The sequence below is a fragment of the Mustela putorius genome, unplaced genomic scaffold (assembly GCF_011764305.1).
Source record: "Mustela putorius furo isolate JIRA1106 unplaced genomic scaffold, ASM1176430v1.1 tig00000480_pilon_pilon_pilon, whole genome shotgun sequence".
In the NCBI taxonomy this organism is placed as follows: Eukaryota; Metazoa; Chordata; class Mammalia; order Carnivora; family Mustelidae; genus Mustela; species Mustela putorius.
Window position 1 is genome coordinate 4,195,586 of NW_025421397.1, and position 18,963 is coordinate 4,214,548.

At 35.9% G+C, this 18,963-nt stretch overlaps 1 protein-coding gene across 1 annotated transcript in view; it reads left to right on the forward strand.

The window, feature by feature from the left end:
• Positions 1-18,963, forward strand: part of DACH1 (dachshund family transcription factor 1) — a 423,382-nt gene that overhangs the window by 363,123 nt on the left and 41,296 nt on the right. The window contains exon 7 of the mRNA XM_045080637.1: positions 11,808-11,959. Within this exon, the coding sequence (XP_044936572.1) occupies positions 11,808-11,959 (152 nt within the window). The remainder of the gene's footprint in view (positions 1-11,807; positions 11,960-18,963) is intronic.

Below are 18,963 nucleotides of genomic sequence, written 5' to 3' on the forward strand. Positions count from 1 at the left end.
GGTAGTAGTCCAGAACTCGGGAGCTTCCGGCGTGGGTGTGGAGTACTCAAATGGAGTCACACTGTGTCTGGGCTGGTATTGGGAAGCTAAACACGGATCTTACGGTGGAAAGTGAGGGAAGTTCGTGGCTGGGGTTATATGATGAGGAAATTCAGGAGAAGCTGAATTGGAACAAGTACAGAAGACAATTTGTGGCGATATCCAAGGTTGAATTATAGCTGATGGATGGGTAAGGCATGGGACTAACTCTTTCTGAAGTGAATCCTTTGGCCAGTAATTTTTTGTTTTAGGAATCTTTAAGTAGGCCTTGTTTTTTTTTTTTTTTTTTTTTTTCTTTACCTCATGGAATGCATGTGCCAATTTAAAAGTGATACTTGCATGGTTAACTATTTCTCACAAAGAAAGTATAGACTGTCAGTATGGCTGACATTTAGTAAAGGTGTAGAGTGGGGAAATTTGTAGGAGGTAATTGTGTGGGCCACCTAACTTAAAGATGATATTAAGTGTCTATTAAACTCATGAGAATCTGGTATTTCACTTCTAAGATAGGTATCTTCGATTAAAAATGAACGGTCACCATGAGACAGTACAAATTGCCAATCTGGATGAATCTTGGCTGCCTTGGATGACCAGTGGCTAGGTCTTAAGGACTAAGTCAAGTCTTAATTAAGAAGGAATGGGATACAAGTGTCTTAAGTTTTCTTTCTGGTCTGAGATAAAATAATTACAAAATTATTGCCTTTTTGGGAATGTATGTCTCTTATACTCGAACACATATAACAATACATTTTAAAAATTCTTACTGAAAATTTGTATTCCTTGTGTTTAAAGGCTCTGGAGCAAGGCTACTTGGGTTCGAATTTGGCTCCTCTCCTTACTAGCTGAGTTATCTTGGCAAGTTAATTAACTTATTTTTACTTCTTTCTACTCATGCGTAAAATGAGTATAAGACTAGTAACAATGTAACAGAATTATTGAGAGGATTAAATTAGTTAATGCATGCAAAGTGCTTGGAACATTGCTTTGCATACATAGAAAGCACTCAATATATGCTAGTTATTTTGATGACAATGTTGATGATCATCATCATACCAATGCCTCCGACTTTTGAAAGAAAAATGAGTTAATAGAATTTTTACTGCATAGCATTATTTTTATGTTAAAACTTTTTTGTTGTAGAAAATTTCAAACAAGCATAAAATTAGTATAATGAGCCACCCATATACCTACCCATCATTTGGCTTTAACAATGACTTGGGTCCTAAATTCCCCCACCTAATTTCTCCTCTACCCCAGAGAATTTTTTCAAAGGTTGTTTTTTTTGTTTTTTGCTTTTTGTTTTTTTAAGATTTTATTTATTTATTTGACAGAGAGTACAAGCAGGGAGGAATCTCAGGGAGAGGGAGGAGTAGGCTCTCACTGATCATAGAGCCTGGACGAGGCTAGATCCCAGGGCCCTGGGGTCATGACCTGAGCTAAAGGCAGTCACTTAACCGACTGAGCGACCCACGTGTCCTGCCCCCACCCCAGAGAATTTTGAAGTCAATCCCAAACATATTTTACTTAATCTGTAAATATCTTTTTTCTTTATTTTCAGTCTGTATTTCTTAAACATAAGGGCTCTTGTCTTTAAACCACAATCACATTATTATTACCACCCCTAAAATTCCTTACTTAAGAAATCTTAAGTATCCTGCCATGTTTCACATTTGGTCAATTGTCTTAAATGTATATATATTTGTGGGTATGCTTACCCTTGCAAGCATTCGAAATATTCTTTCCCAGTATTTCCTCTAAATTGACACTGTAACTTTCAATGAAGAAAGAAGTGAAAATTTACAAACTTGGGTTTGAAGAACTTACCGGACTTCTTTTGTCTGAAAAATGAGAACTTACACTTAATGATGTCCAAAGACATCTCACCTTTTACCTTTCCATGCTAATTTTAGTCTAAAAACGATGTGCAGATCCAAGTGTAAGTAATCCACAATACAGAGCCCCTTTATCTTTCGGGGGGATAATTTGGGAATCGTTCCATTTTATTTACTCAGCAGAAGATTCATTTTCAGCTTGGAGGCTCATAAATGAAACAGACCTGTGCAGGGATGACAAGAAGAAACCAGGATCTCAAAGTATGGCACTGTGTGAGGGTGCCCCGTGTTCTCCTCTTTTTATCTTTAATTCTGAAGTCTTATTAATTTTGAAAAGGCCTTGAATTGATGTGACAACTCCCCCCCCCACCCCCCGAAAATTCTCAAAGCACATTTCAGAAACTCATTTTTGGCAGATGTAAATTTAAGTAAATTGGCCAAGGTCACAGCACAATAAGGGCAGAGTTATCAAGGGAATGCAGTTTCCTGCTTTTTCCACCATCCATGAAATTAGAGTAACTCCACCCCTTAAAATGAAAGGGTCTACTTTTTTTTTTTCTTTTGGAAATTACAAACCACGATTTGGAAATGTTTTTTACCAGTAACTCGGGTTCTCCTAAGTGGTCTTTTAGAATTATGAAATGTTTGTGCACATTTCAACTGCCTTTACTGTATATATCGCAACCAAGACAATTTGCTACAAAAAGATAGTGCATTTTTTTTGTTTGACCTGAACCATCAGATTTTCTTTTCATGCAGTGTGAAATGATGAAGCAGCTATCTGAAGGAACAAAACTAGTTCACTTTCTATGGGCAAGCACAGACTGTAAAGTAGATTATTGAAGTACACAGAAATAGAAAATTAGATCAGAAGTGATGTTTTACTGTGAGGTCTTCTTTGGGCCTTATAAAATGAGAGAGAACTAACCTTGTTCTATTTCTGAGTCCTGAAAAAAGCCTCATAGCAGGCATATCACCTTTAATTAGGTTTCTGCTTTTGGGAAGCATTTTACCAGCCCCCTTTCATTTATTTTTAATGATGTTATCACTAACAGGCAAACAGTCCCTTAATAAAACAAAAACAGTTTCTATATAAAGCCTGGTGTACATGTCCTGAGTCAGTCATCTAAAAACAAATGTTATGATTGTTTCCGTTGTGCTCTTAGAACCCTTAATGGCCCTACTGTGCAGATATGCAAAACATCAACCGAGGAAATATAACCATGTCTGTTATGCAGCTTTCAATAAATGTTTTCCCATATTCACTTGCAGTATCAGCAGTGAGGTTAAACCTACAGGGTCATGGAAAAGACAGAAAGGTCAATTAAGTGGATCTTTTCAGCATAGCCGGCCAGCTCTCTCACAAACACTGTGACTTATGACTTTAACAAACAAGCAGGGGTAAAAGCCACCGACAATGTTTTAAAGGTAAATGTGTGTGTGTGTGTGTGTGTGTGTGTGTGTGTGTGTGTGATGTTCAGTACTGTTCCATTTTTTCTAAGAAATCCCAAGCTGTAGGAAGAAATAAAAAAATGTAAGCACAGCTCTCAGAGTCCTTCATTTCCATCTTGTCAGGTGCCAGCGATCGTGAGGAGGCTGCTGTCAAGGCCATGTTTGGAAATATAAACCTTGCTGTAGAGTTTCCTTCATACATAGATTTTTGAAATACAAATGTAGAATAGCCAGAAATTAAAGACTGTCTTAAGAATAATGGTTGAAAATAAGCTTAACCATTTAAAAATACAAAGTTTCGGGGCACCTGGGTGGCTCAGTGGGTTAAAGTCTCTGCCTTTGCTCAGATCGTGATCTCAGGGTCCTGGGATCGAGCCCCGCATCGGGATCTCTGCTCAGAGGGAGCCTGCTTCCCCCCCCCTCTCTCCCTGCCCCTCTGCCTACTTGTGATCTCTGTCTGTCAAATAAATAAATAAAATCTTTAAAAAAAAAATACAAAGTTTCTTCAGAGCACTTAGGATCCTTGCTTTCCTTGAAAGGTCATTCCTGCACACTTTCCTTATATGACCCCCTGGACGACCTCCTGTGTAAATCTTTCCCAATATTCCATGCCGATTTCTAATGTACCGTGCCATGAAATTTTATTTTTCTTCACTCTGATCTCAACATGTATCATGGAAATGTAATCTCTCCTTTTCCTAAGTAACCACTAGGTACTATTGGAATCAGTCTTTTGCACATGACCTTATTGAGATTATATTGTATGCATTTTTCTTTATCTTCGTCCTAGAGCTTCCTCCTAACTCAACGTAATGCCTATGAAATTGTCTTGTAATCAATAGAGTGGTTTTCCAATAGAAGGTATTTTTAGCTTTGCTATCATGGATGTGGCATAACCTCAAGGTGAGCGAGAGACTACATCCTTCTCATTTTTGCCTTGTTAACTGCTCCAGCTTTTGTCCCCACTCATCTCATTCACATATTCCTTCAACAGACATTAATACGTGCTTAGCCTGGCTAGGGAGCTGAGACTCTGTTCTATTTCTGCCTCTAAGGAGTGGTCCCCACCTTCCATCAGCATCCCAAAGGTAAACTATGCAAAAGGCAATAACCATGGGTAAAGATAATTGCATCTGTTGCAATACATCCTTTAAAATGCACTCAATTATGCAGGATTGTGAATTTGGTGTACATCTTGGCACACCTACGGCATTCAGCCAACACACGTTTGCAAGGATCTCCTTTCCATACCAAGTCCTTTCCTTCATTCACCCAAACTCAAAATCCAGATACGGCTTCAATATCCAAGGAAACTCAGAAGTGTTTTTATGCTTCTGACAGTCTAGTTCTCCGAGATCTGTACTGTTTTCTTTCTGTGTAAGTCACCTTATCCATTTCCTCTCGGTGCTGCTGCCCGAAGAGAAGTTGATAAACTAGTTCATATCCTTTTGCCCTTTCTCAAGTTATTTCTATCCTAGTTAATTTTAACTGTTCGCTGAACTAATTCAGGGTTAGTTTGTAGAAGGCAACTATAATAATGTATAGTAATAATTTCATTATCAGCACGATACTTCATCATCACAAGCCTCATTAGAGAGAAAGAGTGCAGTGGTCTCAAGCTTATGGTACAGCCAGCATTCCCTCTGTGGCACACTGAAGCCAAGTTTACAAAATGAAATGTGTAATACAGTTAGTTATTTGTTACTTCCTGATAGTTTATTAGCATTTTATATTTTACAAAGCACTTTCATATACACAATCTAATTGGATATAAGGTACAATCCTTTGAGTTTGTAATCATCTTTTTAGTAAATAAATCAAATGAGGCTCATAGACTCTAAGAGATGGATTTTTTGCTCTACTATTTGCTAATACTTGCTACAGCCAGGGCTTGAACTCACACTTTCTGAATTTAGCCTGGCTTGCTTTTCAATTTACCAGAGCTGTATCCAGAATTTGAAAAGTAGGTTTAAAGTTAAATACAGGAAATTAGCCTCATTCTATCATACCCCTGGATATTTTATAAGAACTGAAATAGATACATGAAATTCATGCAAATAAATTTTAATGTGATATTTTGGAATTCGTTATTTTATGAGAAGATGAAAATAAAAAGAAAAAGATTTACATGACCATTTCTAATTTAAGATTACATTCTGGATCACATTATTCAACTTTATTATTAGTTTCCATTGCCAAACTAAAGCCAGAGTCCTACGGTAGGAATGAACTAAGATTGAGGATATGGTTGAACTCAATTTAAATGACTACACTTTATGTCTGGATATAAGTTTCAAAACATCTTTTAAACACCAATCCTTAATATTTTAGATTATCCGTGCCTATACTCCAGTTGAATAATGTGGCTGATGAGTTTACAAAAACACCAGTAAATTTAACTTTCTAGATAATTGTAAAGGAAATTTATCAAAATGCCAAAGAAGAGTTCATATTTTTATAAATCACTAATCATAGAGATTACCACATTTTCTAGAATCTTTGTCAACATTTTTTCACTTTTCCAGTACAATAATATAATATTTGCAATGCAAAATCCCAGATCACTTGTAAACATTAAATATGGAGACTTTTTTATTTTAATAATGTTGCTATCTACTTTACATCAAAATGAATAAATGTGAATTCCCTTGGAATGTATGGTTTTCTAAAAGTGAACATTTTTCTACTTGGAATTTATGGTGTAATAAAAGACATCAGACACAAAAAGACACACACACACACACACACACAAGAACTTGAAAGAGAATATATAATTCAAACCCAAAGGGATTAGTTATGAAAATAACAACTGAGTTAGATTTTATTAACAGGAAAGAAAACATTTTAAAAGTAGAGGCCCATTATTTTTTTAAACAACATTGTTCCTTAGGATATCCTGCTAAATTGTTATGTGTGATAAGATTGGATGGAAAAAAAAGCTGTCCTACAGAGACATCAATCTTACTGATAGTCATTTATTGATATGTGACTTAAACTGTGAGGACAATCATGAGATGAAATGATGAGAAGAAAGAAATAACATTTTTTCATACTTTATTGATTTTGGACTTTTAAACACACGTTCTTATCTTCTATTTTTATCTTACCCATCATATCCTAAATGATATTAATTGATCGTATGGTGTTATATCTGTCATTATATTTCTCATATAATTATAAAAATGGTCATTGGTATTTTTTCTGGTCAACAGATGAAATCATGTGTGAGATGGTAATGTGTGTGCTTCTGTTTTCCTTAAGAAAGCCACTGTGGTTCCCTGTAACTAAATTAAAATACAAGAAAGTTAAAAACCATCCTTTCTTAGGAATTTAAAAATAACAAGAACTCCTTTGAGAACTGGCATAACTACTAGTTCCCTGTGGATATGGAGTCCTTAAAAAAAATTGTACCCTAGTTAATGCAGCTTTCAAAAGTGCTTCCTTTATTTTTAGGAGGACGCACCTTTCCCTGCATCTAATTTGCCATCGCAGGTGTGGGGAGTGCCTGTCTTGTAAATGGCTGAACATTTCCTAATTTGATAAAATGAAGTAAGAAAACTCAAGAATCCTTGTAAAATGGAGTTTGTAAACCTAAAGAATCAAGAGCTTCCTCTGAAATTTTGTTTATGTGACTCCATTCTTTTGCAGTCAATACAGGCAAAATCTCTAGTCAGAATAGGTGAAATGTCCACTCAGCTAATTTTTAAGAATTTTAATAAGAAATAACAGAACATGAAACTTTAGATTTGCATGACACTAGAGTTTGTGTCATTCAACCTGCTTTTTTTTTTTTTCTTTTAACTTGAGGAAATTGAAGCCCGAAGAAGTTGCTACCTGTCCAAAGTAGCTGATACTCACCGGACACTAAGACATTTTCTTTATGTATCTCAAAGTATAAAAAGTGTTGTGTCCTGTTTTCATCATCGATGGCCATGTAACAAATCACACCAACATTTAGTGGTTTAAACCATCAAACATTTAAAATCTCAGTTTCTGTGGATCAGGATCTGGGTGCAATTTAGCAGGGCGGTTCTTGTTTAAGATCTCTCATGAAGTTTCAGTTTTGCTGCCAGCTGAGGCTATAGCTTCATCAAAAGGTTCCACTGGGCAGGGGGACTCTGCTTTCAAGGCACTCACTTGGTTTTTGGAAGGCCTCAGTCCCTGGTCATGTGCACCTCCACAGGGCTATCCCATGACACGACAGCTGGTTTTCCCCAGGACAAGAAATGCAAGAGAAAGGGAGAGAGAGAGAGACAAATGGAAATTATAAATTTTTTATAACAAAATCTTAGAAGTGACATTCCATCACATTTGTTTTTCTCTGTTAGATCTGACTCAGACTAAGGGCAAGGTTCTAGATAAGATATGAATGATAGGAAGGAAGAATCATCAGAGGCCATCTTAGAGGCTACTACATATCTACCACAAGCCCAGAGAAAATATTCTCCAAGTACTTGTCAAGTAAATTAAAAGATATATTAGTTATTTAACTCTTTCCAGTAAAATATCTTACATGATAAAATTGGAATACGAACTCTTAATTAAACAATAGTATTCTGTGTGTGTGATTCTTGCTGATCTTATACTTGCAGTGGTCATATAAGAGAGTGTTCTTACACTTAGGAAATATGCAGTGAAGTTTTAGGATTAAAGGGGAAGATGGTTCAAACATATGCACACACACACACAGAACAAGAGAGGGAGAGAGAAATAATTTAAAAGCAAACATGGCAAAATGCATACGATTGGTGAATTGAAGTAAAGAGTTGAATTAGTTTTCTAGGGCTGATTTTTAACAAATTGCCATGATCTTGATGGCTTCAAATAACTTTCTTACTGGAGTCTTGGAAGACAGAGGTCTAAAATCAAGGTATTAGTAGGGATAAGCTCCCTCCAAGAGGCTGGCTATAAAGGAGAATCCATTCTTTACCTCTTCTAGCATTTGGTGGCTATCAGCAGGATGCATGGACTATGACTGGGAGATCCTGATCTCTGTCTCTATCTCCCCTCTGCCTCCCACTCTTCACTGTGGATCTCTTCTGTTTCCCTCAAGTCTCACTCTACCTTTCTCTGATAAGGATACCTGTCACTGGATTTAGCACCCATCCTGAAACAAGATGATGATCTCATCTCAAGATGTTTAATTTTTTTTTTAAAGATTTTATTCATATTTGACAGACAGAGATCACAAGTAGGCAGAGAGGCAGACAGAGAGAGGAAGAGAAGCAGGCTCCCCACTGAGCAGAGAGCCTGACATGGGGCTCGATCCCAGGACCCTGGGATCATGACCCGAGCCAAAGGCAGAGGCTTTAACCCACTGAGCCACCCAGGCGCCCCTCAAGATGTTTAATTTAATCACATCTATATAAACCCTCTTTCCAAGGAAGCTAACATTACTAGGTTTCAGGGATTAGGCATGGACATATATTTTTGGGGGCTGCCAGCCAGCCCACTATATGAGTATAGAGAAGTTCTTTGTACAATTCCTGCAACTCTTCCGTAAGTTTAAAATTATTTGAAAGCAAACTATCCAAGAAGAAAAAACAGATTACGTTGTCAAGTGCTGTAATAATCCAGAGAATATGGCATCTGACAAGCTTTCTTTTAAAGATAAAACTTAAAAAATATGTACAGATCTTTCAAATTGGAATAAGGTGTTTTGTGAATTTTCGCCTCATCATCATTCATTGTTTGAAGTCAGTGGAGATTATGTAATGTCAAAACTCTTTTCCATGTTGTCTGACGTCTCAAACATTTGCTTTAATCTTCATAGAACATTTAGGATATCAAAGGTCACTTTTCTTTCAAAAGGAAGAACTGTGTTCCTAATTTTACTATCTTTGTAAGAAGACTAAATGAGACTTTCCATGATGTTAACTGCCAGAAGATGACAATTTTTTAGTAGGGTCGTGAAGCCCAAAGAACTATTTTTGTCTTGTATGTTTGATCTTGATTAGTTTGTCTTCTTTTCAAAAATGTATATTGATCTTAAGAGTTACCCCTTTTTAAAATTTCTTTAGTCATCATTGTGCCCTAAATTTGATTGTTTCTTAGCTACATGTTGAGTTAAAGTGACCTCATGCAGTATCTCTGCTGTAAAAAATGATGAGTGAATGAATGCAATCATGTAAGTCTATACTAAATGATAGTTGAACCTTGAGGACCAAGGTGTGCATTCCATTGAAGCAACTGCGGAAAAAAAATCACACACACACACACATACACACACAGTCACACTCACATATACCTAGAACAGTTTTAATCCCAGGGGAGCGGGGGGTGGGGAATGGAGTAGCTAATGGGATAATGATAGAAGACAAAATGTTTTCCTAACTATAGGAATTGACTGCTTAACAATTGGGATCAGTCACTCCAGTTCAGGTAAGTTACTTGAAGCTTGCAGATTGTGTTTTTCAGTGTTCTATCCTCAGCACATTGTTTATGTAAAGTAAATATTGGCTTTGTAGATGTATGTATCATGAGTGATTTTAGGAATTAATTCACACAACAGCCAAACGTAGCCAAGCATAAATGTACTGGAGTTAAATCAAATCGTCATTGGGATGATGGAACTTACAATCAAATGTGTGTGCGTGTACATGCATGTGTGTCTACACATTCATATGGAGCTTTTTTCTTGGACATTCTTTAAAGGATTGTGGAATCAGTCTCTAAAGCTGAAAGCAAACTCAGGTGGTCATCTGGTTCCATGCCTTTTTTCAAGAGACAAGCAATTATTATCCCCATGATCTATTAAGCCACATTTTCTTTAGCATGTGACAGCTAAGGTGATGCTGATCGAAAAATATTGCTCTCCATTCTTAAACAATTTCACATGCACATAGATGTTTAACAAGCGCCTTTTTGGAGCTATTATGAAAAAGCACTAGCAGCCTTGGTCTGGAGGAGTAATTTATGACAGCGAGGTAAAGGGTGTCCAAGATCATCTTGATCACATTAGCCATGCAGTAGCCCTACCCCTGCACTGCAGTCTCTCTTTAACCCTGGTGACAAGAGTGATAAAAAAAATAACGACACAGTGAGTCTTCCTTTAGCTGCTCACTGCGTTGCTGCTTCTAGTACCTGCTGCCTCAGATCGCCTGTCAGTAAGTGAACGGGAAAGGGAGTGGAAGGAGAAACTGCCGAGGAGTGGGTGTGTGCTATTGAGAGGCAGCTAATAGATGGCTTGTGTCCCATACTCTCCTCCCCAGCCTTTCTTTCCTTTTGGTTTGTTAACTAGAAATGTGGAACAGTGAGGGAGATGAATTTAACTTGTTCTGACATTAGTTAGAGACAGAGAAGTGTAGCTACTTCCGTAATATTTCTGCCCCACAGAGAGGTAATTGGAAAACGTGTTGTGTGGTTAGTTGTTGTAATGAAAAATAAAGGAATGATCGAGAACAGTGGAATCAAATTATAAGCATAAAGGCAAGTGTGCTGAAGTTTTTAGCCACTTGCAAAATTGAGAGATACTATCAGGACTGTGCAAATACATTGCTCTGATTAATTTTCCTGGGGTGAAATATGAAAATATTTATAAAATTGAGAATCCTGCCATGAATAAAATTTTCTCGGTGATATAATAAACAAAACCATAACTTGTATCTATCTTAAATGAAACTGTAAAAATGTTTAAATAATAAAGAACTGAATGAAAAGATTTCACTGGGTAAGTAAAAAGAATTCATATCAGGACATTACTTCAGGTTGCTTAAAATATTGAAAAATATTCAATAAATAAAGACTAATGTATCTTACAGAGTTTTATATTTGATTTTCTAAATATTGTTATGGAAGTTGTGTTTTATTCCCCTTTCTTTAGACTCCTTTTTCATGTATAAAGAACTAGTTTTTTAGTACGAAGGTAAAAGGGACTCAGGGTCAAAGAATTAGATCTTCAATTTTAATGATATTCAGTAATTCAGTTTTACTTTAGGGAGAAAATATTTGATTTCAGTTTTTCTTTTTAGTTGTAAAATGACAAATTTCAGTTGTACATTCTTTTATAGATTCTTTAGGAATATATTTGAACAAATCATTGATATAAAGGAAGGGTTAATTGAGAAACAAACATACTAATATACAAAGCATTTCTTTTATATGAAGCTCTAGAAATATTCTATTGTCAATCCAAACAGAACAAACTAAAATGAGATAATTGGGAAGGTGCCCATAAAGTCAGCCTGAGTATATTATCACAACTATATGTGAGATAATATTTGTTTTAAAAAGATTCTATGGCACTGTAAACTCAGTCTCATTAGAGACTGCATTTAAAAGGCTTATAAAGTTACTCATTAATGTTATCTTGTTGTATCTCCACAGCTTTTTCATTAAAGAAAATTCAGCAGAAAGCATTTTCTCCTGATAGCAGGAACCAATTTGCAATAAATGTTCTGGAAACCACTAGGGAAGCCATTACTGAGGTCTAATAAAAACAGACAAGCGTAACTTGTTCTATATTTTTGTTTCAATCACATACAGATGAGACCCCGCTTTCCACACCAACCGCAAGAGACAGCCTCGACAAACTTTCTCTAACTGGGCATGGACAACCACTACCTCCAGGTTTTCCACCTCCTTTCCTGTTTCCTGATGGACTGTCTTCCATAGAGACCCTTCTGACTAACATACAGGTAGGCCTTGTTTGTCATCTGGAAGATAAACACGTGGAAGACCCAGCTATAGATTTTTCCCAGATTCCTTAATCTTACGATTCCAACTTAATCTGTTCATGGGTTTGACCGAACCATGGCATTGGACCGTTTCCAGCAATTTAAGATTTTAAACTTGCTACGCTAATCAAGTTGGTTTAGAAATACTGATATATGTGTATTCAACCTTAATAAAAGCTTCGATGAAAATGACCTGGGCATTTGAAAAATCATTCTGCCTAAATGTTCTCCTTATTGCCAGCTTGATGGGAGGAATCTAACTGTTTAAGTTTGTCTGATTTACTCAACGACAGCACACCAGTTCTAATAAATATTTAGTTATTTTTAAACTGCTGGCCTTCCAGTGAGGAAATGATATGTTTAGTCACTTAGAATATGTCTAATATAAAAGAATCCAAAAAATCCCTTCTTTCATAAATAAGTTTGTTTCAGTTAATAGGATTTCTTCAAAGAATAGACTTCAAAAAGCTATACAAAACTTTCCACGGATTTCCTATGTAGTCCTCAGGATGTATATTTTACGTACAGTACATTATGAATCAAAAATACTTACAGTTAACAATAACATAGAGCATGGAGCCAAAATAAGAGTGTTTGGGATACAAGAAAGCATAATTTTCTTGCCCACACATGAAGCGATCATGTGGACCCCAGATGGAGATTTTGGCCATCTACTTTTCCATATTTGGAGTAGCTAATAATAAGAATGTGCTTGTAGATATTGTGCTGTTAATTTTTGTTTTTTTTTAAGTTTTACTCTAGCTCTCGATTCTTAGTAGATATTTTTCTGTACACATTTCCTACCATACTAAACTTTCTCCCAGTAGAAATGTAATTAATTTTATTTACCTCTCCAAGGACATAACAGAAGGCCTTTAATGTAACATATCTTCTCATCTATTAATGTGGCATTTTTAATACTAATGTGATTAGAGTCTCCAGAACTGTATTCAACTTAAGGTTTTATATCTCAGTAATTGAAATAAATCATCAATCTAGCCTTAACTTAATCAAGACCAAATAATTGATTATATTTAAAAATAAACATAGACTTTTTTTTTCTAAATTTGACCCATATTATTATTTTCTTATGTGGTAGAATTTTTAATGAATTTCTCTTTTGTGAAATTAAATGATTTCAGAAAATATCCCTCAACATTTCTGAATTTATACTCTGAAAGGAGGAAATAATTAATTTTGTTATGTTTTTAGCTCTATATGAAGCAAAGAAAAAGCCAAGGGTTTACTTAAAATTCTCTATCCAGTTGTATGTATCTTCATTAACTAAAATGTCTTTAAGCAGGAAAGTGGTCATTTAATTTAAGTTTCAGTGAAGAAAACATTTCTGGGTTTTATCAGTATACCCCCGCTTGCCCATCTGAAAAGTGGGTGTACACATGGACTCTGGCATTTTAAGTCAGATGCTGTCAGTTTGGGTGCATTATCCACCACCCTCCCCCCTACGACACACATGAATCTACATCACCTCAAACTATAATTATTTCTTAAAAAAAGAAGAAGAAAGAAAAGAAAACCCCAGTTTTAAAAAATGTATATATTTTAGACAAATATCTTATTGAAAGTATCTCTAGACTTAATATACTCTCCTTCCTGACCTTCCAACCAGTCTTATGGACATATTGTAGCAAGAGTTGATGATGGGACAATAGGCAAGGCAAACTACATTGTTTATTGCTAGTCTCAAATCACAGGGATCTGGGTTCATCAAAGTTAAAACACCTACAGTAAGAATACTTTGTTAAGAATAAATTATGCTTGTCACTTTCAGTGCATTCACATATGTGTACATAAGCTAAAATAAAAATTAAAAATCCTACTGAGTTCCATGCATAGGAATACATACATATACACAATACATGCATGTACACATATATGCATGTACACATATTTACATGTACACACATATACACATACACATATATATGGGATTTATGTCTTGTAATGGTTTCACATCATTTTTCAAAAGGTTATGAATGCTAGCTTTTTTTATTATTGCCACATTTATTGAGTTACAGTAATATTCTAGGAATGGTATAGAATATGTAAGTAGTCATGACCCTGGCTTATTGGGCGTACAGTATAAATGTGTTTGCTGCCCACATTCTAATTTGAGTAATTACATTCTGCCTACCTCAATTTCCTCTGCAATTTCAATTATATATAACAGGGTTCTCTGCTTTCTATTTCAAAATGGTAACATACTTTTTGTGTAGTAAATCTAAAGATCCAGATTTCTTTTGGAGCTATTTTATCAGGGTGGCAATGAAAAACATTTGAGTTAAAAATGTTTGCATGTTTCAAATCATACAACACCATATATGGAATTAAAGCTTTATTATGTATTCTTACTATTTTTTTTAACTTTTTATTTTTTATAAACATATATTTTTATCCCCAGGGGTACAGGTCTGTGAATCGCCAGGTTTCACACTTCACAGCACTCACCAAAGCACATACCCTCCCCAATGTCCATAACCCCATCCCCCTTCTCCCAACCCCCCTCCCCCCAGCAACCCTCAGTTTGTTTTGTGAGATTAAGAGTCACTTATGGTTTGTCTCCCTCCCAATCCCATCTATTTTAATTAAATCAAAGACATTGGGTCAGATTTAAATTTAATGTTTAGATGTCTCTTTTTTTCTTATAATTAATGACCAAAAGCCCTTTAAAACATGTTTAAGTGTTTATTTTTCCAATATTAAATAATTTAATCTTTGGATACTCTATAATTTGATAAATCTCAATTTTAAAATTGGTAATGGTTGGTACAGTTGTCCCTGCCATGACATATCAATATTGAATTTTCATAAATTTTTTTTCTTTCTATTTTCAAGGAGGACCTGTAGAAAAAGACTACATACTAGTATTTTAAATATACCATATATACTATACATACTAAATATATATATACAGTATAATAATTTCACTTTAGTGAGTGATATGGATTCATTCCAGGTTTTCCTTTTTAGGATTTTTAAAAACTTTGTTTTATGTGGAATTTTGTTTTTCTCAATGTGGGCAATCTTTTATTATGCCTTCCTTATTCAAACATGTCCATGGAGAACTCCCTGTGAAATTTTAGGGGAGGATACTAGAATTTTAGTGTCAATTTACTAAATGTGACCCCTTCAAACCTTGACTACCCAATTAACAAACACACTTAAAGAAGGATTTTACTCTCTTTTCTTAATCTGAGCTTTCATGCTGTAAATCAGAGCTACAATCTGTTTGTGCACAGGATTGGGAACAAATAATTTACATTGTTTGTCTTATTATAAGAATTAATTAAAATGACTTACAAATATTAAAATAGGAATAGGTAAATAAATAAGAAAAGAAAGGTAAAATAAGGCAGAGAATATAAAAATTAGTTATAAAGGAAGTTAACATTGAACATATATGCCGTAGGGGGTATATGATGAGGGTTTGGTTCACTATGATTTGTCTCTCTGGAGGAATTAAATAAATAAAGGAAGACCTAAAAGGATAAGAATTGTTAAAACCAGGGCGCCTGGGTGGCTCAGTAGATTAAGCCGCTGCCTTTGGCTCAGGTCATGATCTCAGGGTCCTGGGATCGAGTCCCGCATCGGGCTCTCTGCTCAGCAGGGAGCCTGCTTCCTCCTCTCTCTCTCTCTGCCTGCCTCTCTGCCTACTTGTAATCTCTCTCTGTCAAATAAATAAATAAAATCTTTAAAAAAAAAAAAAAAAGAATTGTTAAAACCACAGTATATGGCAAGTCACATATTGAATCACTATGGTCTAATAAATGCACATAATACAACTATGGTACTTATGAAGTATTCTCTAATTTCTGTGTTTGACAAAAGAAAATGAAGAAGAATCTGACTTAGTGTTAAGACCAAAATACTCGGCTTATGCATCTTCCAATCTTGACATTTCAATGTTATGGCCTATGATATTATATTTTATACATTTAAAAGAAGTTAATAGTTTTGTATTTGCATTTTTCATACATCATTTTAATTATAACAGAGTTAGACAAAATACTCAGGAGGAAACTTTCAAAAAGATAAACAACAAAATAGGATATTGGCTTCAAAATATGGGTAGACTAAGATCAGATATATTGGTGTTACATTATATCTTTTTATGTTTAATCATACTTACATATTCTAAGTCTTTTTTTTTTCTCATTACCAACTTGTGAAAAGAGCTCATTAACAAACAAACAAACAAACAAACAGTGAATTATGTCTATTATTCTAAAAACACAGTTTACTCTGGTAAAGAGAATAGCATTAATCTTTTAAAAGTCTGAATTATATACCATACTCACTAATGTATATTGTATACCATTTCAATAATAATAATGATAATAGTAAAAACTAATATTTATGGAACAATCTTCCTGTATCATTATATATGAAAAGTACTCCTGTGTCTTCTACTCTCAGTAGAAACATCACTTCACTTCTTAACATGACTTCACTTCAGTCACATCACTTCCCTTCTTACATTTCTCACCAAATGTCTGATAGTTGTTTCCACACCAAGCAGTTCTGCAACACTGGTTGGATTCCCTACAATTTAACTCAGTTCTGACACTGTCTACCTGGAGATAGCCTCAGCTCGCACAAGGTATGAGTTCAGTCCTACAAGATTGCCACTTACCCAGATGTCAGATGCCAGTTGCAAATCCAGGTTGCAGTCTGTGCTCCTGACCAACGGGCTATTTTTTTAAAAAAAGATTTTATATATTTATTTGACAGACAGAGATCACAAGTAGGCAGAGAGGCAGGCAGAGAGAGAAGTGGGGGAAGCAGGTTCCCCCCTGAGCAGAGAGCCCGATGCGGGACTCGATCCCAGGACTCTGGGATCATGACCTGAGCCGAAGGCAGAGGCTTTAACCCACTGAGCCACCCAGGTGCCCCCCAACTGGCTATTGATCAGAGGTTCCCATCCCCCCCTCCCTGGGTTCAGTTAATTTATTAGAACAGCTCACAGAACTTAGGAAAACATTGTACTTGCTAGGTTACCAGTTTATTTTTAAGGGATATAACTCAGGAACAGTCAGATGGAAGGTATGCATATGGCAAGGTACGTGGGAAGGGGTGAAGAGCTCTCGTGTCTTCTCTGAGCACATGACCTCCCAAGTACTTCCACGGGATGACCAAACCAGAAACTCTTTGAACTCTGCCCCTTTGAGTTTTCCTAGAGGTTTCATTATTTAGATATGGTTGATTAAACCACCCATAGTTGGTAATTAATTCAACCTCAACCCCTCTGTCCTCCCAGAGGTCAGGGGAGTGGGGGGTGAAAGTTCCAACCCTCCAATCACGGATTTCGTTTCCCTGACAACCAGCCCCCATTTCTAGGGCTTTCCAAAAGTCACCTTATTAAAAAAACTTAGGTATAGTTGGGGTGGGGTTTATGAATAACAAAAGACAGCCATTTCATTGGTTCATTCTTTTTTTTTTTTTTAAAGATTTTTTATTTATTTCTTTGACAGAGAGAGATCACAAGTAGGCAGAGAGGCAGGCAGAGAGAGAGGAGGAAGCAGGCTCCCTGCTGAGCAGAGAGCCTGATGCGGGACTCGATCCCAGGACCCTGAGATCATGACCTGAGCCAAAGGCAGCGGCTTAACCCACTGAGCCACCCAGGCGCCCTCATCGGTTCATTCTTATCAGTTAGGAAATTCCACCCGTTGTAGGATCTTTGTGCCCAAATGGGATGAAGACTAAATATGTATGTTTCTTTCTTCTTTCCATTCTTTCTTTCTTTTTTAAAAATATTATTTATTTGGGAGAGAGCAAGAGCTGGAGAGCAAGCACATAAATAAGGGGGAGGGCAGAGAGAGAGGGAGAAACAGAGTCCCCTCTGAGCAGGGAGCCTGTGTGGAAGCCAGGACCCTGGAATCATGACCTGAGCTGAAGGTAGACACTTAACCACCTGAACCAGCCAGGCACTTCCCCAAATATGTTTCTCATTATAAACCACAGTATCTACAGTCCACCTTTATGCTAATTCTGTATGATATTACATTGTATCATCTTCATAATCCTATACAGTGGATTTCATGATCATCCACATTTTCCAGATGAGTTAAATGGAGTATTGTATGATCAAGGTCATACAATGGTGGTGGAGTCTGGATTTAAACATAGGCAGGATAATTACAGAGCCCATGTTGCTATATCACCATACATGATCCTATGAATCACAAGATGGGTTTTATACCTGGAAGTGCTTTTGAGGGAGTATCCATTATTGACCAATTTTTGAGAACAAGAGTCATAGCATTAAACTAAGAATTGTTGTATCTTTTGTTATAAGGCCTCCTGTGAACATGCATTGATTGATGCTGCTCTAGCGTACATTTGTTTCTCCATAAAAGTTTCTGGTTTCCAGGGACACCATTGCTTCTCATCCTGGAAAGAAACATTAAAAGAAAAAACGTAAATAAGCTTGGTAACTCTCACCTAAGCTTAGTCAATTTACTAGTTTGGGATTTTGAGCTAGTCATCAGATCATTCTGAACCCTTTTTTTTTTTTTTTCAGCTTTCAAAGGTTTTAATCGGAATGAGCAAATCACTGAAATCCCCTTCAACTTAGATATTTACTCTCATTAAAAGTAATGCATTCTTGAGCAGAATTTTGTCACATCAATTCCAGTGACACTCAAAGAACTTCAGTTACCATATGATTCTGAAAAGTTTTTGTATAAAAACCAAACATGGCCAAGTAAACTTTTCCTCTAGGATCCAACTAGTAAATTAAGAAATGTTCGCCTTCGTTATCAGTATTACTTTAACGTCTCTTATACAAGAAGATATTTGCACTATCTAGGCTATAGAAGTTAGTTGAAAACTTGTTAAATCAATTACAATGCCCTTCTGAAAAGAAATATGTATAGACTGGTTCTTTGGGAAATGCTTAAAATAATCTAATTTATAAGGTAGATCATTTTAGAAAATGAAAACATTTG